This window comes from Quercus robur, chromosome 4 (assembly GCF_932294415.1).
Source record: "Quercus robur chromosome 4, dhQueRobu3.1, whole genome shotgun sequence".
Classification (NCBI taxonomy): Eukaryota; Viridiplantae; Streptophyta; class Magnoliopsida; order Fagales; family Fagaceae; genus Quercus; species Quercus robur.
Window position 1 is genome coordinate 76,025,810 of NC_065537.1, and position 24,082 is coordinate 76,049,891.

Sequence of the window (24,082 nt, forward strand, 5' to 3'; positions counted from 1 at the left end):
TCAATCTCCTCCTTCCTTCCTTCGTCTAGGACTTTTATGATTTCTTCTTCTTCAGTTGTTAGTTTCATGTGCTCGAGTCCTTGAATCACCTCTTCAACCATCACCCCTAGTAAACAAAGAAAAAGGAAATACAAATCCTCAGGTATACACCAAGGGAGAGAGTGAACTCGTTGAGTAACCAGAGAGAGAAACTCCTACCTAGAGGAGACGTTGTATAAAATATGTATAGGATTGATTCAATGGTTGTTTCACGTTATTACTATGATAGAGAGGATTTTCATAAGTGAGAATATTATAAATTTCTGAAGTTTTTTTTTTTTTTAATTTTTTTTTTTTACCTATCATCTTGTATTCTCACAGCAAACTTCAATTAGTTTATTATTTGTACAAGTAAGAAGCAACTTAATTAAGTGAACTTAATTAGTTTTTGTCAAGATCCTTGTATCTCTATAGATTGACATCTCCTAGTGTCTTCAACAAAGACATTTAGGATTCAAATCTCCTCACGCCCAACTCTCAAATCTTTTTTTTTTTTTTTTTTTAAATCTAATTTTTGAACCTATTAGAATCCTTTCTAACCGAAGTTGAATGCCGCTCTACATAATAAATCTTGGACCAACTCTTGATATTGAATTAATCAATATTGCTACCATATAAAAGCTAGCAATATTCCCTATAATTTGAACCAGTCCAAAGATCTTATTATTGTACGATCCACTCGAGGCTCTAGGAAAGATATGAGAAGCTTAAGTAGGAAATTGTATTGAGCCTAAACATTTGCTGCACCAGTGCAACCATTAGCAGTATGTTAAGGTGGATTAAGTTTTAACTAATGGTCTTTTCCTATATAAAAAAAATTCATTCCTTTTTTTAGATAAAAGATATTAAGAAAAAAGTGCTTGTTGTTATATTGCTTTCAACGTAATGCAAGCTCTAAATAATGAATTGACGTAAAAGCCTTTTGGTTTCACTATTTTTAATGAAAGTATGAATTTCTCTCTCTCAAGAAAGGGGAAAAAATTACACTTTTTTACTCTAAATTATGCACCCATTTCACACATACCATTTGTACTACGAAAATCTACGTTCAGCTCCCCAAACTAAAACTCATGTAAGACTTCGTCCCATCACTTTCTTAATTAAGTCTAACAGAAAGTAATATTAAAAGACCAATTTACCTGCTACCATACGTTTTGAAGGGAAGGGTAAATTGGTTTTTTGATACTAAATTCTATTAGACTTAATCCCCAAAACAGACGTAGGAGCAGGGAGTTATGTGTTACATAATTATAACTTTAAAAGGTTACCTGTGCATTTTGATGGTTGAGTGGACAAAATGTAAAATGAGATATAGTTCAAGATGAAAAAGAGTAATTTCCAAATTAAAAAAAAAAATAAAATCAGAGCACTCAAATTCTCTTATTTTTTTTGGCTTGAATCCAAATATCTCAAGAAAAAGAAATTTTGATTCACACTAGTAGTGTTAATAAATTTTGTCACAATCGAGCTCTTCTAATAATATCTAAATACCACTGAGTCCTGTTCCTGACTCCTGATGCATAAACAGTGATGATTTAAACACTGCCGTTTCAAGCTTGGGCTGTGAACATATTAAAGAAACAAATATTGCTTTGGATCCGTGTCATACACAGCCCAAGCCAAAGTCTAATCCACCAAACGACACCACTTAATAGAGGGAATCAGTTTTTACTTTTTAACCGATTCTAACGGCTAGTCATAGTCTAACTATATTGAGTTATTAGAATCTCTCTCTTTTGCACAGATTTTGTAATCTGTATATACTGTCTTGTATTGATATTTCATATTTTTTTTAATAATAAAATCAATACAAGACAGTATATATATAGATTACAGAAATATCTCTTTGTTATGTCTTCAATCTCCAGTTTCTTAGGAGCTTTCAGCCTTTGTTTTCACAAATTTCATTAAGAATAAGCTTGTGAATTTATGAGTCTAATTTTCTTAAAGTTGTTTCTGAATTCTAATGCTAAACCATAATAATTATAGGGGCATTTTCATTTTCATTTTATTTGTTCTAAATTTCAATTTTTCTTAACAGAAAAAAGTCTAATTTCCTTAGTTTTTTCGAATTTTTAATTCCTAATGCGTACCCTAATAATTTTGTAGGACAATTTCATTTTCGTTTATTTAATTTAAATTTCAATGTGTCAAAAGGAAAAGAAAAAAAAAGGCTGCATTTTGCTACTTTATAATCCACTTTCGCATAGAAGGTAGGCTGCTCTTCCTCTAGCAAACACTCGTTATTCATGACTCTTGAAAGAAACGAACTAGATATAAGATACTTTTATTTGATGGAGATCGAATTTGGAATTGACTGGGTGCAAAACTACAAAAGATGTACAAGAAGAGTAAGCAGCAGCTTGTCCAATTTCCAAATTTAAGCATGATGTGTTAGAGGGAGGGGGCTTGTATTTGAATAACAAGATTTTACGTTGGTTTGGCCAACTACAAGTTTATATCCACAATCAATGCCAATCAAAATTCACTATTAGTTTAGAGTTTCTAACATGAATAGGATACACTCAAACCAACTTTTGTAAAACACCTTTAAACCCTAACAAACTCAAATCAATTTATATCTCATTACACTGAATTTAACACTTTTTTTTTTTTTTTGGTATAGCCAAGTCCATATAAATACAATGGCCAACTCACAATAGAAAAAATAAACAGTTTCTCAAGTCACATCCAGCTTACATACATGTGCATCGTTTTAACCCCAAAAATATATCAAAGTAGTTGCTAAAAGAAATACACTCCACATTCTTTCAAGATTCTTCTCCTAAACATATAAGCCATGCATGCATCTTCAAACTTGTTCTGAATGTTAGAATTGGAAGACTGCAAAACGATTGATAACATAGTAGGAGGCAAATGTAAATTAATAACGGCAGCACCCACGTTGAAACTTAAGCAATTCCTGGTGGCCCAAGAAGTCTACAATATTGGCCTAGATTATGCAAGATGGAAGAAAAGATTATTAGTAAGCGAAATCATTATTTCACAACATACGGTAAATTGAAATGATGTCTAGCAAGTCACAAGATTATTAGTACCTCGCTGAAAGCCCCGCTCATGAGATTACTTCCTCATCAATTTCAATGCAAGAAATATGAGCTATCTTGTACCAATCTTCTCCATTCTTATTTTGGAGTTTTGGTTCCAACAATGGACACTCCTTGATGCAGAGGAAAGAGAGGGAGGATGGAAAACCATCTTCTGGCAAGGACTGGAGTTGGCGACAGCTGCTAATCTCCAGTGTTTTAAGAGACTCAAGTTTCTTTAGGCCCGTGTTGTCCAACTTTTTGAGATCCAAAAGTCCACTGATGCATAGAGAACTGAGATTGCTGGGCAGTAATCCTTCCACTGGAAATGACTCCACGTTTTTACATTCACCTTCAATCTCCAAAAGACACAGACTGGCAAGCCCATGCAACCCCCACTTCTTCCCGGAAATGAGTTTGTTGCAGGAAGAGATCCTGAGTAAACTAAGTTTCGAAGGCAAAACCTGTTTTGAGAGTGATTCAAGTTCTGGGCAATCATTTATAAACATTGACGTGAGATATTCAAGAGTGCCCAACTGATCAGGTAGTTTCTTGAGACTCTTGCAATTAGAGCACCAAATGGACTTCAAATTGGGGGTAGGCAATCCTCCTGTTGGAAAATATTCCAGATTAGGACAATCCCTGATCTCCAAGGCCTCAAGAGATGTGAGTTCTATCTGACTTTTTTCTGGCATTGAAAGTTTCTGCAGTTTTGCACAATCCCAAATAGAAAGACTTCTAAGTTCTGGAAACAAGTGTAAGGAGAGGTCTGTCAGGGAATCACAGCTACTCCCTACACTCAAATCTTCAAGTTTATCCAGCTGTATATTCTCATTTGTGAGGGGAAAATATAATTTCTTGCAATTCCGGATATAAAGAATTTTCAAGGCCATTCCTTCATAGAAAAAGGACTCGAGAGAGCAACAATTAATGATATACAAATGTTGGAGAGAAGGGTTCTTTATCACACTTTTAGGTATGAACGTCAGATTATCACATCCATCAATTTTGAGGCTATGTAATGGCGTTAGCAGTGCCATCAATTCTGATATTTCTGATACTTTCATGCTTTCAAAAGAGGAGTTGGACCAGGTGTCACTCAGAACATCAGCTTCCTCACTTTCCCCACTTTCTTTTGTTTCTGACATTTCCTTCAATTTCTTATTAAGAGTGGCTGACAGTACTCGACCAAAATAGCAAGCACAAGTAATAAATAAGAGAAGTTGTAGCCTAAAACTATAACTTTACTCAATAAAATAAATATTATTACATATGCTGAAAATATAACCGTTGAATTGCATGTTCTTTACACTTTAAATACACGTCAAGCTTTGTTTCAATCGGATATTATTTACTATATGATCTATAAAATTATATTTTATGTATAATTTTAAACTACAAAAACTTGTAATTTAAAAAATTTATTGATAACATAGCTATTGATCTTTAATTTTTTAAAAATTTTGCAAGCATCTAGGATAAAAGAAAATGATGTAGTCTAATGGTAAATTTGTCAAAATTCACCTCTAATGAAAAGAAATTGAGTAAGATTCTAGCCTAATTTTGTAGTTGAACTTTGTCATTTTCTAAAGTTACAACCAATTTTATAGCTGAACTTTACGCATAAGGGAATCCTAAATATTCAAGCTATAGACTTTCTCATCTTGCCACAAGGAACTTATTAGATCCAGTAAGTACAATAAATCAAAAGAATTTTTTTTTTTTTTTTTTTTTTGTATCTACTATGTAGTCTAAAACCAATCCAACACATTAAATATATAAAATGTAACCAATTAATCAACATCAAAACAACTTGTTACAAATAATATATAGGAAATTAGGATTTTGTGGAACCTTGAGTCAGGGCAGATGAGAATTCTGCCTCACCTTGAGCCAAGTGAATTTTTCTTCAATAAAAAGAGAACCAAAAGGATCTTCATCAATGGATTCCTTCGTTCCTGTTTAGTCTCTTTTGTTTTGGAAGTTATTTCTATTTCTATGTTCTTTCTTCCTCACTTTCTCCCCATTCATTTGTTCCTAAGATATCTTTTAATTACTTAATAACTTTGCCTATATAGTAAATAGTAGACATAAGCAATAAATATCAGAGCTACAGATTCAAGCTATAGAATTTCTCATTTTTGAAGCAATGTACTTTTAAAGTCCACATGTTTAGGCTGGCAACCATGAGCAAATTGTAACTTTTAGAACTTAGTTTTTGTCAAGTGTTTAGTCTAGAAATATTCAGAAAAAAGACAAATTAAGTTCTGCACAATTGAAGACTCAAGAAAGTAGGAAAAGATAAGTGTAAAAAAAGTCTCACTTATCTCGACCAATCGAGATGCACGCAGATTAGATTTCTCACTTTCTTTCTCCGCCATTGGATCTAGGGTTTTGATGGATCTTAAGGATATATAAATACAAACCCTAAAGCACGTTTTTACACATTCAAGAGGGCAATGTTTTGTACATAGATCTGATTTTTTTTAAACCCTTTTGAAGCTACAGCTGGAAACCTTTTGCAAACAACAGATTTGGCAATAGAGTTAAGTTGCTGCATCAAATCAATCACAGTTGATGATCTAAACCTTTGAATGGAGTTCTCAAAGTCACAAACAGGAGTATTTGTGTGCAAAAATTTCACAATAGAAGAATCTGTGAATTCGGAGCCACGTTTGGTCACGTGAGTAAGTATTACATGAGGTAGCAATAGATTTAAGGTTAAGTATATTGTACAAACTTTCATTCTATTAGTGAAATGTTGACTTGAGGATTGTTTAGGTTAAATCCTCCCTAGGCTTTTTACTTTGAAACCACAATTTTAAAAGTTTTCCTGGACCATCATTCTTAGTGTTAATGTGATTTGTGATTGTGTGATGTTTATTTAATTCAGATCTAATTGCATAATTAATCACTTTAATTAATTGGCTAGAGATTTGGTTAAATCTAACTAAACTGGGGTCTAAAACCCTAACAATTGGTATCAGAGCAAGTTAACTCCTTGTTCGACTACCTGTCGTGAGTTGATTCTTGACCCCAGATTGTAATGGATCATGGTCATTCTTTGATTGTGCCCTTATGTTTGATGATAACAACTATGCATACTGTAAAGTAAGAATGAGAGCTTTTCTTAAATCTTTGGATGAAAAAGATTGGTTGTCTGTTGAAAATGGGTGCACTAAACTAGCTACTCCTGTAGCTCAATGGACTGATGAAAAAATTGCTGTAGCTAATTACAATAGCAAAGCCATGAATGCTATATTCAATGGTGTTTCTCCTGAGCAATTTAAGAAAATCTCAAATGTTAAGGTTGCTAAAACTGCATGGACTATTCTATTACTCATGAGGGAACAAAAGCAGTTAAAATTAACAAACTTCAACAACTGACCACAAAATTTGAAAACATAAAAATGTCAAAAGATGAATCTTTTGATGATTTTATGCAAAACTTAATGACATTGTAAACTCAGCCTTTAATTTAGGAGAAGTTTATTATGGTCCTAAGATTGTCAGAAAAATTTTGAGACCTAAGGTCTGATGATTTCAGACCTAAGGTCACAAGCATCACTGAGAGTACAAACATTGACTCTTTTTCTATAGAAGAGTTGGTTGGATCACTTTTGACTTGTGAATTAGATTTTTCCTAGACCTAATAAACAAAAGTCTATTGCATTGAAATCTGTTGATGAAGTTGACTCTTCTGATTATGAATTAGACTCTGCTGATGCTGCTTACCTTGCTAAGCAGTTTAAGAGATTTATGAGAAACTCTGGAAATAGGGGATTTCAAAAGAATTCTAAAAGACCTGAACCACTCAAAAAGGAACAAACAGAAAATTTGAAATCTTCTAAAGAAGAATCAAACAATCTGTTAACAATTCCTTGGGTCAGCAATGTTTTGGTTGTCAAGGCTTTGGACATTACAAGTATGAATGTCCCACCTACTAGCTCTTGCAGCTACACTTAGTGATGAAGAGTCTGCTGACTTTGGCAGTGACCAAGAAGGAAACTTTATAGTCTTTATGACTATTTCTAATGAAAATGAGAAAAACAACTTTGAACCTAAAGTTGAATTTGATGTTATTCTTGATGACGATGCAGATCTACAAGATGCTTACAATAGGCTGTGTATAACTGCTAAGTGCTACTCGTTCTAAGAAGAATGCAAGTTGTTCAGTCTAAATTAAATGAATTGAAAATTGAAAATGATGATCTTGTTGTGCAATTGAGTGAAAAGACTACATTGATTTCTGTGTTGAAAAAGAAAAAAAAAAATGTATCCTTGTTTGAAAAAGTAAAAGATCTTGAAACTCATTTGTTGTTGACCAGAGCAAAGCTAGATAGAATTTCTGAGCCAAAACTTGATGATATTTTAAATTCTAAAAAATTGGTTTAGGATTTGATAAGAGTAATATTTCTTCTTATGCTTTCACCACTGGTTCTCGTTTTGTTCCTCAATCTGTGAAAATTGCTTGCCTTAGGATAAAGGAACCAAAAGTTGAAAAACAAGTCAAGGTGCTTGATGGAGGACCATGGTAGCAACCATTGAAAACATATAAAAGGCGTCCTAAGACTTTTAATTAGTTTTTGTGCTAGGGGTATTTTAGTAATTTTACGTTTTCTGGAATGGACTGTGCTATTAGTCCATTGGGTTTTATTTAGTTTTATTTAAGATTAGTTACTTAATTTGGGTTAAGTATTAAAGCCCAAGGGGTCCAAGTTCTAGTCTTATTTGGTTTCCTAGTTGTATTAGGATTAGGTTTCCTGGTTGTACTAGGATTAGGTTTAGTCTTCTATTTAAAGAGTTGTGGTGTTTTCTATTGATGCAGAGATTAATGAATGTTTTCAGAATTAAGAGCTACGCTTTCTTTTATGATTTGTGTGATGCAACCTTCTCCGAAGTGTGATGCCAAGGAACCCTAGGTGTGATTCTTAGGATTTTATCTTTTATTTACTGTTCACGATTACTATTCACAACACTGTTCACAGCAACCCAAATCTTGGAAAAAATAGTAGAACAAACCATTACATCTAGCATATCATCAAGTCGGGGAGTTGGGAATCGATACTTGATTGTAATCTTGAAGAAGTGCTCCTTTATGAAGTCGAGCGTCCTATTTTCGGGCTTTGTTGTTTCTTCTAAAGTTGTGGAGGTAGATTCGGATAAAGTCCAAGCCATTCGAGATTGGCCAATTCCTACTACTTTGAATGAAGTTCATAGTTTTCATGGGTTGGCTACATTCTATAGGCACTTTATTAAAAATTTTAGCACTATCATGGCTCCAATTACTAGTTGTTTGAAGAAGGGTCAATTTGTTTGGACAAAAGCAGCATTGAAGGCTTTTGAAGAAATCAAGCAACAGATGATTGAAGCTCCTGTCCTAGGCCTTCCAGACTTTTCTAAAGTTTTTGAGGTAGCTTGTGATGCCTCTCAAGTGGGTGTTGGATGTGTTCTCAGTCAAGGACACCCAATTGCATACTTCAATGAGAAGCTTGACGATGCAAAGCAGAAGTATTCTACCTATGATAAGGAGTTTTATGCTATGGTTCAAGCACTTCACCATTGGCGTTACCATCTGATCTCAAAGGAGTTTGTGTTATACTCAGACCATGAGGCACTCAAGTACATTAACTCTCAAAGAAAGTTAAACTATCGACATGGTAAATGGGTTTCTTTCTTACAGTCATATAGTTTTGTTATCAAACATATGGCTGGCACAGAAAAGAATAGCTGATGCACTTAGTCGAGTGGTATTCATTCTTTCTTCAATGGCGGTCCAAGTTGTGGGTTTTGATTTACTAAAGAGGGACTATCCTTCTTGCAAGGATTTTAGCATTATTTATGCTGATTTGGTAGCTGGACAGCATGCTGAATATTTGGAATTCTCATTGCATGATGGTTACCTCTTTAAGGGTACTTGTCTTTGCTTGCCTAATACTTCTATACATGAAGAAGTTATTCGAGAGCTACATTTTGGTGGAGCAGCAGGACATTTTGGAAGAGATAAGACCATAGCCACGGTTGAAGACCAATTCTATTGGCCAAGCTTAAAGAGGGATGTGGCTAGAATTGTTCTAAGGTGAAGGGTTTGCCAAGTATGTAAAGGAAAGAAGAAAAATACAGGTTTATATACACCTCTTCCTATACCACATGAGCCATGGCAAGATCTAAGTATAGATTTTGTCTTAGGCTTTCCTAAGACTCTTTGAGGCCATGATTCCATCTACGTTGTCGTAGACTGTTATTCAAAAATGTCTCACTTCATTGCATGTTCTAAAATTGCAGATGCTGTCCATATTGCTAAACTCTTCTTTAAAGAGATAGTCGTCTTCATGGGTTGCCTAAAACCATTGTCTTAGATCGAGATGTGAAGTTTATGAGTTACTTTTGGCGTACTTTATGGAAAATGTTGAATACACAGCTGAAGTTTTCTTCTTCGTTCCACCCACAAACTGATGGTCGGTGATATTCTTTGCTGTCTTGTGGGAGACCAAGCTGCTAGTTAGGACCAGATTCTTCCTATGGTTGAGTTTAGTTATAATAGCTCAGTAACAGATCCACAAGCCGTAGTCCTTTTGAATGTGTGACAGGTGTACTTCCTAGGAAGCCAATTGACTTGGTTCCTCTACCTAACATCGCCCGTCCTAGTGTTGAAGTTGATGCTTTTGCTAAGCATATTTGTGACATACATGATGAGATTAGAAGAAGAATTGCAATGAGCAATGAAAGTTATAAGACACATGCTGATTTGAGGAGGTGGCTTGTTGAATTTGAAGGAGGAGACATGGTTATCGTACAGATCAAGCCTGAACACTATCCTAAAGGCGCCTACAAAAGTTTCATTCAAGGAGTGTTGGTCCATATAAGGTTCTTAAGAAAATTAGCTCTAATGCCTATGTCCTTGACTTGCCAAACAACATGGGAATAAGCAATGTCTTTAATGTTGAAGATCTTACTTTGTATCAAGGTCATGATGATGATGAATCTGCTGATGCAACAATAGTTCGTCTTCCACCAGCCCCAAAATTGAACTAAAAGATTGAAGATATTGTCGATCATCAGGAGGTTTCTACTAGGAGTGGGGGTTACAAAAAGTATCTTGTGAAATGGAAAGGGCATCCAATTTTAGATTGTACATGGATCACAGATGAAGAACTTCTTGCACTTAATCATGATCTTTATGACAAAATCCATGCTTTTAACTTGTCGGGGTCGAGTTCTTTTAAGTCGGGGAGAGATGATGGAGGACCATGGTAGCAACCATTGAAGACATATAAAAGGCATCCTAAGACTTTTAATTAGTTTTCGTGTTAGGGGTATTTTAGTAATTTTATGTTGTTTGGAATGGGTTGTGTTATTAGTCCATTGGGTTTTATTTAGTTTTATTTAAGTTAAGTTATTTAATTTGGATTAAGTATTAAAACCCAAGGAGTCCAAGTTCTAGTCTTATTTGGTTTCCTAGCTGTATTAGGATTAGGTTTCCTAGTTGTACTAGGATTAGGTTTAGACTTCTATTTAAAGAGTTGTGATGTTTTCAATTGATGTAGAGATTAATGAATGTTTTCACAATTAAGCGCTATGCTTTCTTTTATGGTTTGTGTGATGCAACCTTCTTCAAGGTGTGATGCCAAGGAACCCTAGGAGTGATTCTTAAGATTTTATCTTTTATTTATTGTTCACGGATACTATTCACAGCACTGTTCACAGCAACTCAAATCTTGTTTTTTTTTCACCTTTGTTTCATTCCTAAAACCCTATTAAACCTAGTTTCCCCTTGTCCTACGTCAGTGCTATTTAAGTCTAAACCTATTGTGACTTCAACACCTAAGAAGAGGGAAAATGCTAAGAATCCTCACTTTTGTCACCACTGTGGTGCTTCTAGACATACTCGTCCAAATTGCTTCAAGCTTCATGCTGAAAAGAAGGTTGCTTTGAAAGAAAAAGTCACCAAAAGTGAATTCTCAAAATCCCATGCCTCTTCTTGGTGAACTTGTTAAGGCATTGAACTTGATTGTAAAAAATCCAGGTTTTAAAACTGCCTCTTCTGGTCTAAACCTAAATCTAGGAAAACTAGACCTATTCATACTCCAACCAAAATTTGGGTGGAGAAAACTCCAGAAGTTTGAAGTTTGATTTCTTTTGGTCCTGTGCTTCTTTGCATATTCTGTTGACCTTTTTGTTTTCTTTATTTCCTTAGGTTCCATTGCATTTTGCATTTTTTTTCTTAGGTTGTTTTTAATTCCTTAAAAAAAATTTGGAAAATCAAAAAATACCACTTTTTTTTTTTTGAGTTGTGTACTTGAAAGTACATGTACTTATGGGTTAGTTAAGAAATTGATTCTTCTTACTTGTGTAACCTCTATAGCTTGGTTGAGCACTTTATATGCACACACTATGTCAATTAACCAAGTGTTAAATTCTATGTGATATGTGGCAAAAAAATTATGATTAAATTATTTGAGTCTATCATCACTCTCTTTGATGGAAATGACTAAAAAATCTAGAGAGAACGGCATAAATAACTATCTCACCACTTGTCTTTGCCAATCAAAATACCCTAGTGCTAAAATGAAAAACCCGTGCAAATAAGGGATGCACAACACTTTAGAAAATGTAAAAAATAAATAAAATATATGGACTTGATAAAAATTTTCTCTAGAAATTTATGCCCTTGACTGTGCTAATAGCAAAAAGCTCATTTGTTTTTCACGTCTTGGATTGCAAGCAATCATTTAGGAGATGTGGGAGTCATGATTGGTGATGGTCCCCATCAAGTAGATGTGATATAATTCATTTGATTATATTGTATGTTTTGCAGTAATTTATCTCATAATTGATAGCACTTGTACATTGACTAGTGTTCCACACACAAGCATATTCCTTGCTAAATTGGGTACTCAATTTGATTAATTTTTTGGTTATTTAACTCTTGAGTTCATTATTTTTGAGTATAAGAAAATTGGTAATTTTTTGAGATTATATTGTATGTTTTGCAGTCGTTTATCTCATAATTGTTAGCACTTGTATATTGACTAGTGTTCCACACACTCAAGCATATTCCTTGCTAAATTGGGTACTCAATTTGATTAATTTTTTTATTACTCAACTCCTAAGTTCATTATTTTTGAGTATATGCAAATTGGTATTTTTTTTTTTAGTGGAGTTGTGAGAATGTTTGACCAAACTTGTTTTGAGCACATAATGACATATCATGTTCATTTTGTGCATTTTTATGCATTTTTTTTTCTTCATGTTTTTAGTGTATTTTTGCACATATTTCATGAAAATTAGCTATTTTAATCTTTTTCTGGTCTTTGTGCACTCGACTCCTAAGCACAACTGCTTTGATCAATCGAAATTTGCCTAGAAAAACTCCCTCAAGGTTCTGCTAGATCAACACCAACTTGACTGATCGAGCTTTGGAGTATAAAAAGCTGCAGGTCAATCCATGGGTCATTTTTTCACTCTCTTCTCACTTCTCTTCTACTCTCTTCTCTTGCCTCCAATCTTCACATGCGACAAAATCCTCCTTTTCAAGTCAAATTTCTTCAAGGTTTTGTCGTCTAGTGCTTGGTAAGTCATTCTAAACTCTCTTTTTCTTTTCATTTATTTCATGCATTTCATGTAGAAATTAGGGATTTGGGGTTTGAATATTCTTGGAAAATTTTTTTATTTAAAAAAGGTATTTATTAGATCTAATACATACAATAAATCTAATATTATTTTGTTGTATCCAATGTAGTAACAGTCCAACCCATTTCATGGAAAAAATAAATGGTGACCAACTAAGTAACCGAAAAAATTTCTTGTTACTAATAATATACCTTGAGTCATTGGCAATTAGGTACCTAGGAAGGACTGAGGAGCAGTGGTGATTCTGTGGCACCTTCAGTGAGGGGCTGGAAGGCCGAGGAGTCCAAGCCCAAGTCTTATTAAGAGTTTAAATAAAGTCAAATTTTGACTAGGAATAGGTATTAGTGTTCTATTTAATGGGATGTAATGCTTTCTATTGGAAGAAGGATAGGAAAGTTTTCAAAATTTTATCAAAGCTATGAAGTTTTGTTTAGGTTTGTGTGCTGCAACCTTTCTCTAGGTGTGATGTCTAGAAATTTATCTTGTCCTTTTTGTTCTTAAATCCAGAACTCAAACACTTGCTAACAAAGATGGGTTTGTCACCCTTAAACCCTGAAATCCAAAACTTTAAAACCCTACAAAACCCATCCATCAAATAACCCCAAATTACACCCAAACAGCCCGTCACTGTTCACAGGTTACAGTTCACAGCTCCGGAACTACATCCCAAATCTTGGGTCTTCTCCTCTGTTTCATATCCAAACCCCGATATCCCTTCCCTCCATTAAAAATCCAGTTATCCCTTATTATTTTCCAACCTTTTTCCCACTAAACACTAACCCTAATTCCTCAAACTTGAAGCTACACAAGCATTCCTAAATACGATTTTACTTTGCTCCCCTTGACCTACGCCGATAAAGTTTCTTTTAGTTTCTGACTAACTTTGCCAAAATAGTAATTAAAGCACACAAGTAACAAGTAATAGAATGCTAAAGATTCAAACCACAGAATTTCTCAATTCTTACAAAGGTACTTATTAGATATTAGGGACGGACCCAGGTGGTTTCCTGGTCCAATATATATATATATATATATATATATATATATATTATTATTATTATTATACATATTTCATTTTTGTTGTTGGGCCCTCCTTCCAAAACTTTAGGGCCCCTTCTTTTCAATAAGCCTAGTTAGCATCACCCAAATAGCAACTATCCAACCCAAAAACTTAACAAAAATAATAAAAACATTCACAATGGTGATTGTATTTTAGCAAAACAAATTATTTTACCAACAAAGAACCAAAAAATCATGTGTTATTGGATAATCTAAATCTAAATTTTTTGCAACTACAGTAAATTAGAATAAATACCAGTTGACTGTAGCAAGTTGTTAAAAATAAAATACAATATTTTATTAAGATTATATCTCTTTCTTTAATTAAAAAACTCAAAATCTCTCTCTTAATTTATTATTTTAATAAGTTGTTTATATTATTTTAAATGAAGTGATAAAAAAAAAATATAGAACATTTGATATTGGGTGTATTGTAAAGTGAGGTGGTAAAATAGATAAGGTTGTTTTTTGAGGTACTAAAAGCTAAAATTTTTAGCAATACCATTGTGAATGCTCTAACTTCTAAAAAAAAAAAAAAAAAAAATCCCTAGCCAACCTAGTATTAAGAAAAACATTATTTTGTTTTTGTTTTTGTCTTTATTGGTAAATAATTGCATTTTAATGTATTTAGAAACAATGATTTTGTGTATTTATAACTTTTTAATACTATATGAATGTCTATTTAGAGTTTCTTTTTCGATTATAATCCGCCCCCTGCTAGCTTAAAATTTTGGGTTCATCTCTGTTAGATATAGTATGTGCAATAAGTCTAACAGAATTATTTTGTTGTATCAAAAGTATAACCAGTCAAACCATTTCATGAAAAAAAAATTTAACAAATTAACTAACCAAAATTTTTTTTTGTAACATATAATATACCTTAAGTCATGGTCATAAAGGTAATGAAATATTTATGGATACCTTGAGCCACAGGCAAAGAGGATTGTGTTGCACCATCAGTTAGGAGCAGCAGTGATGATGCTGCAGCAACTAGAGTCGAGGGCAATAAGGAAATTTCACCCAAAAAAAGAAGAAAAACAAAAACAAAAACAAGTTGTTTTTCTAAAGTTGCAATTTCTAAAGTTGTTTCTTCCTCACTTCCCTCCCCTCCCCCCCCTCCCATCCTTCTATTTCTAAGGTTTGTTTGTGCCTTAACAAGTTTGCCTACATAGTCAACACAAGCAATAAATAAGAGAGAACTAAAGATTCAAGCCAGAGAAATTATCAATTCCAAGAAATGTTACTTATTAGATCTACTGCCTACAATAAACCTAATATTGTTTTGTTGTATCCAAAGTAGTACCAGTCCAACCCATTTCATGAAAATCAAATGTGACAAATTAATTAACCAACAAAATTACTTGTTAAAAATAAATTACCTTGAGTAGTTGGCACTGAGGTATCTACGACACCTTCAGCCGAGGGCAATAAGGATTCTGCGGCTCCTTGAGTCAAGGGAAATGAAGATTTTTCATCTGAAGAAAGAAAATGATAAGTATTTTTTTCGATAAATTCCTTTTGTTAATACCTATCCAAAAATAAAAATTTGTTCTTGTTTAGTTCCTTTTGTTTCCAAAGATGTTGCTATTTCTAAACATATTTCTTCCTCACTTTCTCCCATTCCTTCTGTTTTTAAGGTTTCTTTTATTGTCTTTGCAACTTTGCCAAAATATTAGACAAGCAAAAATTAAGAGAATACTTAATGTTTCAAGTCATAAAAATTATCAATTCTAACAAGAGGTACTAATTGGATCTAATTCTTACAATATATCTAAAAGAAGTAATTTTTTTCTTCATCAAGAGTAGCACCGGTTCATCCCATTTAACTAACCAACAAACCTGCATGTTAAAAATAATACAACATAAGTCATGGAAAGGAGGTACCTACAACACCTTCCGCCGTTGGGAATGAGGATGTCGTGGCACTTTGAGTCAAGGGCAATGAGGATTTTTCATCTGAAAAAGGAGAAGGAAAAGGATCTACTTCAATAACCTCCTTTCGCTCCACTTTAGTCCTTTTTGTTTCTGAAGTTTTTGTTATTTCTAAACCTGTTTCCTCCTCACTTTCCCCCCTTCCTTCTGTTTCTGGGGTTTCTCTGAGTCTCTTAGAAACTAGCAATAAACAAGAGAATACTAAGGAATCAAATCATAGAATTTTTTTTATTCTAAAAAAAGGTATTTATTAGATCTAACGTACAATAAATCTAATATTATTTTGTTGTATCCAATGTAGTAACAGTCCAACCCAAGTCATGGAAAAACAAATGTGACCAACCAAGTATCCGAAAAAATTTCTTGTTACAAATAAAATTCCTTGAGTCATCAGCAATTAGGTACCTACAAAAGACTGAGCCATGGGCAGTGGCGATTCTGTGGCACCATCAATGAGGGGCTGGAAGGCCAAGGAGTTTGAGCCCAAGTCTTATTAGGAGTTTAAATAAAGTCAGATTTTGACTAAGAATAGGTATTAGTCTTCTATTTAAAGGGATGTATTGCATTCTATTGGAAGAAGGATAATAAGTTTTTAAAATTTTATAAAAGCTATGAAGTTTTGTTTAGGTTTGTGTGCTGCAACCTTTCTCTAGGTGTGATGCCTAGAAATTTATCTTTTCTTTTTTGTTCTTAAATTCACAACTTAAAACACTTGCTAACAAAGATGGGTTTGTCACCATTAAACCCTAAAATCCAAAACTTCAAAACCCTACAAAATCCATCCATCAAATAACCCCAAATTACACCCAAACAGCCCTGTCACTGTTCACAGGTTACAGTCTAGGATGCATGGACACTTCATTTGGGGTGTCGTACTTGTGTCATACCGGTATCATACATACTATTTCATATTATAATTTTTCAAAAATTACTCGTGTCACTATGTCGTATCCGTACCCGTATCTTTACCCGTGTCCGTGTCCGTGTCCGTGCATCCTAGGTTACAATTCACAGATTCAGAACAGCATCCCAAATCTTGGGTTTTCTCCTTTGTTTCATACCCGAACCCCAATATTCCTTCTATCCATTAAATATCCAATTATCCCTTATTATTTTCCAAACTTTTTCCCACTAAACACTAGCCCAAATTCCTCAAACTTGAAGCTACACAAGCATTCCTAAATATGATTTTACTTTGCTCCCCTTGTCCTACGCCAATAAAGTTTCTTTCACTTTATGACTAACTTTGCCAAAATAGTAATTAGTGCACACAAGTAACATGTAATAGAATGCTAAAGATTCAAACCACAAAATTTCTCAATTCTTACGAAGGTACTTATTAGATATAGTATGTGCAATAAATCTAACAAAATTACTTTGTGTTATCAAAAGTATAACCAGTCCAACCCATTTCATGAAAAAAGGATTTAACAAATTAACTAACCAATAAAAATTTTTGTAACATATAATATACTAAGGGTCCGTTTGGATACAGCTGAAAACTGAAAACTGAAACTGAAAACTGAAAAACACTGTAGCGAAATAATTTTTAAATGTGTGAATAGTATCGTGGGACCCATTTTTAATGAAAAAGTTGCTGAAAAGTGAAATTTGTGGGTCCGTAAACAGTACACGATGTGCTGTGATTGGTCCAAAAAAATTTTGAAAAGTCAAAGTTTGCGGCTACTGTTCATTGAACAGTGCATGAACAGTAGCCGCAACACCCAAAACGCTCCAAAACGCGTGGAAAAAAAAAAAAAAAAAAAAAACCAGACAAAACGCAAACGCAACAATTTTCAGTCGGATCCAAACGCGCTCCTAGGGTCCGTTTGGATACAACTGAAAACTGAAACTAAAAACTGAAAAACACTGTAGCAAAATAATTTTTAAATGTGTAAATAGTACCGTGGGACCCATTTTTAATATTTTTTTCTGAATAAAGTGATTGTGGGTCTCATGAACAGTGTACAAACAGTATATGCACAGTAAAATTTGTCTCCCGCACAGTGCATAAACAGTAATTTTACTGTTCATTCGCTGAAAAAAAAAAAAAAAAAAAATCTTGAAACGCACTCTAAGTCATGGTCATAAAGGTAAGGAAGTATTTACGGATACCTTGAGCCACTGGCAAAGAGGATTGTGTTACACCATCAGTTAGGAGTAGCAGTGATGATTCTGCGGCACCTAGAGTCGAGAGCAATGAGGAAATTTCACCCAAAAATAAAAAAACAAGAGGGTTCATTTTTGATGAATTCCTTTTGTTCCTGTTTAGTCCCTTTTGTTCCTGAAGTTGCTATTTCTAAAGTAGTTGTTTCTTCCTCACTCCCCCCCACCCCCCCACCCCCACAAAAATCCTTCTATTTCTCAGGTTTGTTTGTGTCTTAACAAGTTTGCCTACGTAGTCAACACAAGCAATAAATAAGAGAAAACTAAAGATTCAAGCCAGGGAAATTATTAATTCTAAGAAATGTTACTTATTAGATCTACTGTCTACAATAAACCTAATATTTTTTTTGTTGTATCCAAAGTAGTACCAGTCCAACACATTTCATGAAAATCAAATGTGACAAATTAATTAACCAACAAAATTACTTGTTAAAAATAAATTACCTTTAGTAATTGGCACTGAGGTATCTACGACACCATCAGCCGAGGGCAATAAGGACTCTGGCGCTCCTTGAGTCAAGGGAAATGGAGATTTTTCATCTGAAGAAAGAAAATGATAAGTATTTTTTTCTATAAATTCCTTTTGTTAATACCTATCCAAAAAAAAAAAAACTTTTTTTCATGTTTAGTTCCTTTTGTTTCCAAAGATGTTGCTATTTCTAAACATATTTCTTCCTCCCTTACTCCCATTCCTTCTGTTTTTTAGGTTCTTTTATTGTCTTTGCAACTTTGCCAAAATATTAGACACAAGCAATAATTAAGAGAATACTAATGATGCAAGTCATAGAGATTATCAATTCTAACGAAAGGTACTAATTTGATCTAATTCTTACAATATATCTGATAGAACTATTTTTCTTTTTTCTTTTTTTTCTTTTTTTTATGAAGAGTAGTACTGGTTCATCCCATTTAACTAACCAACAAAACTACATGTTAAAAATAATACAACTTGAGTCATGGGAAATGAGGTATCTACAACACCCTCAGCCATCGGGAATGAGGATTTTGTGCAGGGGCGGCTCCACTTGTAACTCAGGGTGGTCACAGGACTACCCTAACTTGCCAAAAAATGTGTATATATATATATATATATATATATAGACACACACTAAAATAACCTATTTTGACCACTCTAATGAAAATATTGACCACCTGACTTGAGAATTACAAGAATTTAGGTTCAATAAAAATAAAAGTAATGCTACATTCAAAACATTTTTATTTTAATTTCATAACAAATAAATTGGTTACTAATACTAATTTGGGCCCAATATTGACATCACTTTTTAACCTATTAATAACAAATTTTTGTGTAAGATTTGTTTTTAAAATGTTGTAGATAATATAATCCTTAACATAATCCAAAAATAATTCTAGCCCCTTAAACATAATCCTTAACAAAAAAGCCCAAATAAAAACAACAAAAAAGCCCAAAAAACAACAAAAATAATCCCAAAAAAATAAACAACAATGAGTGAACAAATTATTTAACCAAAAAAACCTATTCAAAAAGAAAACTAATCATTCAAATTTGTAACTTTTTCAACTTATTACATTAAAATATTTTTATTTTTATTTTTCCTTGAAAAAAAGACGCAAGAAAAATATTGTAGTATGAATTCTCTTTAGCAGAACCGACAGTTATGTTCTTTTTGGCTATGCAATTGCAATAATTTTGCTCTCCTTAAGTCCATTTTCATTATATGATTACAATATCCACAATTGGGATTGATATACCAATTTTATTAAAATTAAAGCTCAAAAAACCAAAATAAAACAAACAATTTTAAAATGTCTAAAATACAAAATAAATCAAAGTAATAAAGTCAATACATATATTTTTAGACTCTAGAGGTAGATTAACGTAAACTAAATTTTAGCACAACCAAAAATTAATAACATTTGCTATCAATATTTTTTTCCTTATAGAATCATTATTATATACAATTAATGGTTGGACAAGTTAAAAATTTTAAATTTCATAGATAACAATTTAAATGATTTTTTTTTTTTCATTTGTTTCAAATAAACTTATATTTATTTTCTAAGTAGATATTTTATATTTTTACATAAATATAAAAAATTATATATATATATATAGGCATTTAGTTATATAAATATGTAAATGTATTTCATGTATATGCATGAAATTACAAACTAGTAAATACATTAAATCAAATATAGTTAAAAAAGTTACTGAAGGTAAGTCAAACCCTTATTTTGTATAACCCTAGTTTACAACTACAAAGGTTAAGTCATTTTGTAGTTGTCTTCTGGTTATATAATATATTATAAATCCAGTTTAAAACACTAGAATTACTATTTTCGTGTGTGTTCTAATAAATATTACTGATTACTCACTCAAAAAAAAAAAAAAAAAAAAAAAAAAACCCCTATTACTAATCAAAGCCATTTGATGAATAAATTATGACCAATTAATTAACCAACAAAACTTGTTACAAACAATATACCTTCAATCATGGGCGATGATGATCCTGTGGCACCTTCAGATGTAAAAGAAGTCACTTCATCGTCACTTAAGAACACAATCTTTTCACGATAATGTAAATTGTTCAATGATGCCTCTGTTGTAAGTGCAGTCACAAGCTCCTGAGATTCAGAAATCTCAATTCTTTCTACTGAAGGAAGTTCCTTGGGCAAGTTCCCCCTCAGCTTGGGGCATCTCCGTATACAAAGCTGTTGCAGGCAAGGGAGCACATTTGATGGAACCCACTTTGTCCATTTTGACATCCCCTCAAATGTTAGCCTCTCCAAATACCTAAACCCCCTATGCATCCGCGTAGGTGGCTCAGTATTGAAATCAGGACCCACCTCCTCCACTGCATCCATGCATTCAATAATGAGGACTCTAAGTTTTTGTAGTTTCCCGAGTGATGGCAAGGTTGAGCAACTATTGCAATTGCTAAGACGTAGGAAAACCATTTCGTTGAATATCTCCTTACCATCTAACCACGAAGGAAATTTTGGACTACAGTAAAAGTTAATGGTAAGCCTCTTCAAACTATAACTAGGTCTTAGCCCTGCAAGCACCTTTCTAGCATTTTCTGGATCAGCAGTATTTTCATCCCATTCCAACACTAGCTCTTCAATAGAACGCTTGTCCACCAAGGGGGTACCATGTGCAACGTTCTCAGAGGTCACGTTCTGCAACTTCAAAATGTGAAGTGTTCCTTCAAGACAATTAATATCTTTTAACTCTATAAGAGAGCCACTTTTTTTGCCCACAATAAAGCAAGGTAGTAATCGGAGATTTCTTAATTTATCCATATCTCTTGGCATCTCACTTAAACCGCTTCCACTAACATCAAGATTAAGCAAGTTCACAAGTTTTGACGTGTTTTCTGGCAATTTAGTAAGAGAATGACAATTCGACAATATCAATGATTGTAAATTGTGGAGTTCACAAACCGATTCAGGTAATCTCTTAATTGGAGTGTGAGAGAGATCAATGTACCGTAAATGCTCCAAATTGCCAATTGAATCAGGTATCTCAGTGATATGGTAATGAGATAAAGATAGCACTCGTAAAAATTGCAGTTTGGACAACAAATTCTGCAGTTCAGTAGCACGTAAATGACGTGATTCATGATCAAGTGGCAAAAAAGTCCTTAAACGTTTGGCTCTATCTATGGCCTCAAATATCACTGAATTTTCATATTTGCCCCCAACAAGTGACAAATACCGAGTATTTAAAGGCATTTCAGAAGGATGATTATCCTCCAATCTGAAACAATACCTCGTAGACACATAAGCAGCCAAGTTATTCATACACATCCGGAAACTTGATTCATTGTGACTTGATTTCTGAAAAAAAGGCTCCAATTCAATGATATTACTAACCTCTTTCACTGTTTCCCATATTGAGTTTGAGTGCGGTTTCAGAAAACCTTCTGCCATACATAAGAGGACTAACTTCTCCATCTCAAATTCATAATCTGGGGGAAATATGGAACAATATGCAAGGCATCGCTTTAGATCTTCAGGAAGTCTTAAATTAGGTACAACGTTAACATTTTCCCTTGAATCTTCCCTTGAATCTGACGAAGGCTTCAGGCGCTTAAGTATAGCTTCCCACTCCTCCTGTTGTAGCTTAAAGCGCAAGAGAGACCCAAGTATTCTCACTGATGAAGGCAAGCCATGACACATCTGTACAATTTCTTTGCCAATAACTTCTAGTTGTGTATCTGGAGTAGGGTTTTGGCCTCCAAAAGCATATTCTGCAAATATCGACCAACTTCTTTCCTCTGATGGCTCCATATGATAAGTATTGACAGCATCCATCATTGGAGCAATATCTTTGTTGCGTGTTGTTACAATAATACGACTTCCATTTGCGGCAAATTGGAAAGCAGATCGTAAGGCCTCCCATCCTTTAGAACTAGGAATCCGTTTCACACCATCAAGAACAAGTAGAAATCTCTTCCCCTTAAGGTAATTCTGCAATTTAAATCCAAGTTGTTCCAACTCTAGTTTGTCGAGATCATTATACTTTTCCTTGAGATCATTATTCTGCCAAGTGAGGAATTTCAAAATTGACTTTATCACCCAGTCGAAATCATCTGGAACGTCAACCCAGGCCTTCCTGTGAAAATGGTCGCTTACTCCCTGCTCGTTGTAAACAAGCCTAGCAAGAGTGGTTTTCCCTATCCTACCATTGCCCACTATGGAAATCACAGGCAACTGTTTATCATTTGCATCATCTGACAGCAAGATCTTAATAATTTCTTCTTTATCACGATCCATACCGAATACCTCAGACTTATCTACAAAATAATTATAATCTATTGGATCTAACTCATCTACAAAATAAATATAGTCTGTTGTACCTAGAAGTTGCCTTTGACTCTCCAGTTGCTCGATTTTATATTTTCGTCCAGCCAATCCGAGTACATCTCCTGCCTTCACATAGGATTCTATACAGCGACGGATGTCCTCCATCTTTTCAGATAATTGTCCATAAGCTACAGTGTGAATCTTATCCACGAGATCCTCTGTATTAAAGACAGCTTCCTGAAGCTCCTCGAGCCACAGTTCAAGCACAATTCTCTCGTGCTTCTTCAGTTCAAGCAAACTTCTCTCATGCTGCTTCTCCTCATCATCAAGCGCACCTCCCTCGTCCTGCTTCTCCTCATAATCAACTTTGTACCGCTTCTCAAAATTATCGACCATCTCAGCAAGTGTCTTCAACAATTTCTCCCACTCCACCGACTTCTTCCGCAATTGTACTTCCAATATTCTGGAAAGATGTTCGTCCTGTTCTCCATGGATTTCTAATAATTTGGACAAAGAAGATATCCGAACTGTACAGCCTTGGAATTTAACAATTTTCTGTTTTCCAAAGATTTCGGATAAAGAGGAAAAAAGCGATTCCAGCCGCTCAATATGCCATTTCACCAGGTTCCAGCTGTAATCCATTTTCGTGAAAGAGGGTTAGCAGAAATAAGACGGCGAAGTAAAAGGCATATACGACCACGAATGAAAGAGACGGTATTCAGCTTTTCAAGTATCTCGGCGGATTCTTGAAAGATTCAGGCAAAGAAGGAAGAAAGCTAACTTCCGGGATCAGAAGGTGTTCTGTCGACTTTGACTTCGTTACATAACGTAACGGAATAGCAGAATTATGCGGGAAGTGAAGGGCAAATAGTGGAACAAAAAAGAGATTCGGTTCAAGCGGAGATGGTTTCACATATCCGAAGTCAAGAAAGAGAGATAGTAGAAGGTGAAAGCCAAATAGTGGGGAAAGAGATCGGTTTTCACCTTGGGAAGTTTTGGACGATCGCTCTCAGCGGATTCTGACATAGGATTCAAGCAGATATGGAAGAAAGGGAAAGAGAACCGGTGAGAAGAGAGAAGAAAAAATAAGAAGATAAAAACGGCACAGGATAAGAAAAGAGAGGAAAAATAAAAAACTGAGGGAGAAACGGCGGAAAAGAGAGAAGACATAAAGATGCCGTTTGGAGTGGGCGGTCAGCGTTTTTTCAGTTTGCGTTTTCAGATTTTTTTTTTTTTTTTTTTCCTGTGCGAACAGTAATATCACATGGATTTACTGTACAGGGACAAAATTGCTGTTTATTACTATTTACAGTACTGTTCACACATTAAAAAATATTAAAAATGGGTTTCACGGTACTATTCACAAATTTAAAAATTATTTTGTTACAGTATTTTCAATTTTCAGTTTCAAC

General features: G+C 34.0%; 1 protein-coding gene across 4 annotated transcripts; it reads right to left on the reverse strand.

Annotated features, from left to right (window-relative positions):
* Positions 1-2,626: 2,626 nt before the first annotated feature.
* Positions 2,627-23,801, reverse strand: LOC126723761 (putative disease resistance protein At3g14460). 4 transcript variants are annotated; one of them, XM_050427552.1, is made up of 7 exons: positions 20,348-23,801; positions 18,321-18,416; positions 15,663-15,890; positions 15,158-15,253; positions 14,700-14,768; positions 3,099-4,269; positions 2,627-2,992 (listed from the first exon to the last, which is right to left on the reverse strand). In XM_050427552.1, exons 1-6 carry the CDS (start codon positions 23,310-23,312, stop codon positions 3,116-3,118), a joined length of 4,608 nt encoding a protein of 1,535 aa, XP_050283509.1. In that variant the 5' UTR covers positions 23,313-23,801; the 3' UTR covers positions 2,627-2,992; positions 3,099-3,115. The 4 variants fall into 4 exon arrangements, with proteins under 4 accessions (XP_050283509.1, XP_050283510.1, XP_050283512.1 ...); XM_050427553.1 differs by lacking the exon at positions 14,700-14,768; XM_050427555.1 differs by lacking the exon at positions 14,700-14,768 and having other exon boundaries at positions 2,628-2,992; positions 3,099-4,227.
* Positions 23,802-24,082: the final 281 nt, after the last annotated feature.

Excerpts from the sequence above, each read along its gene's own strand:
- LOC126723761 (XM_050427552.1), bottom strand. The coding sequence starts at position 23,312 with ATGGATTACAGCTGGAACCTGGTGAAATGGCATATTGAGCGGCTGGAA. Across the intron at positions 18,417-20,347 it reads ATCATCGCCCATGATTGAAG|ATGAAAAATCTCCATTTCCC; the intron begins GTATATTGTTTG and ends TTCTTTCTTCAG. Across the intron at positions 15,891-18,320 it reads CTCAGTGCCAATTACTAAAG|TTTCTAAGAGACTCAGAGAA; the intron begins GTAATTTATTTT and ends GTTTATTGCTAG.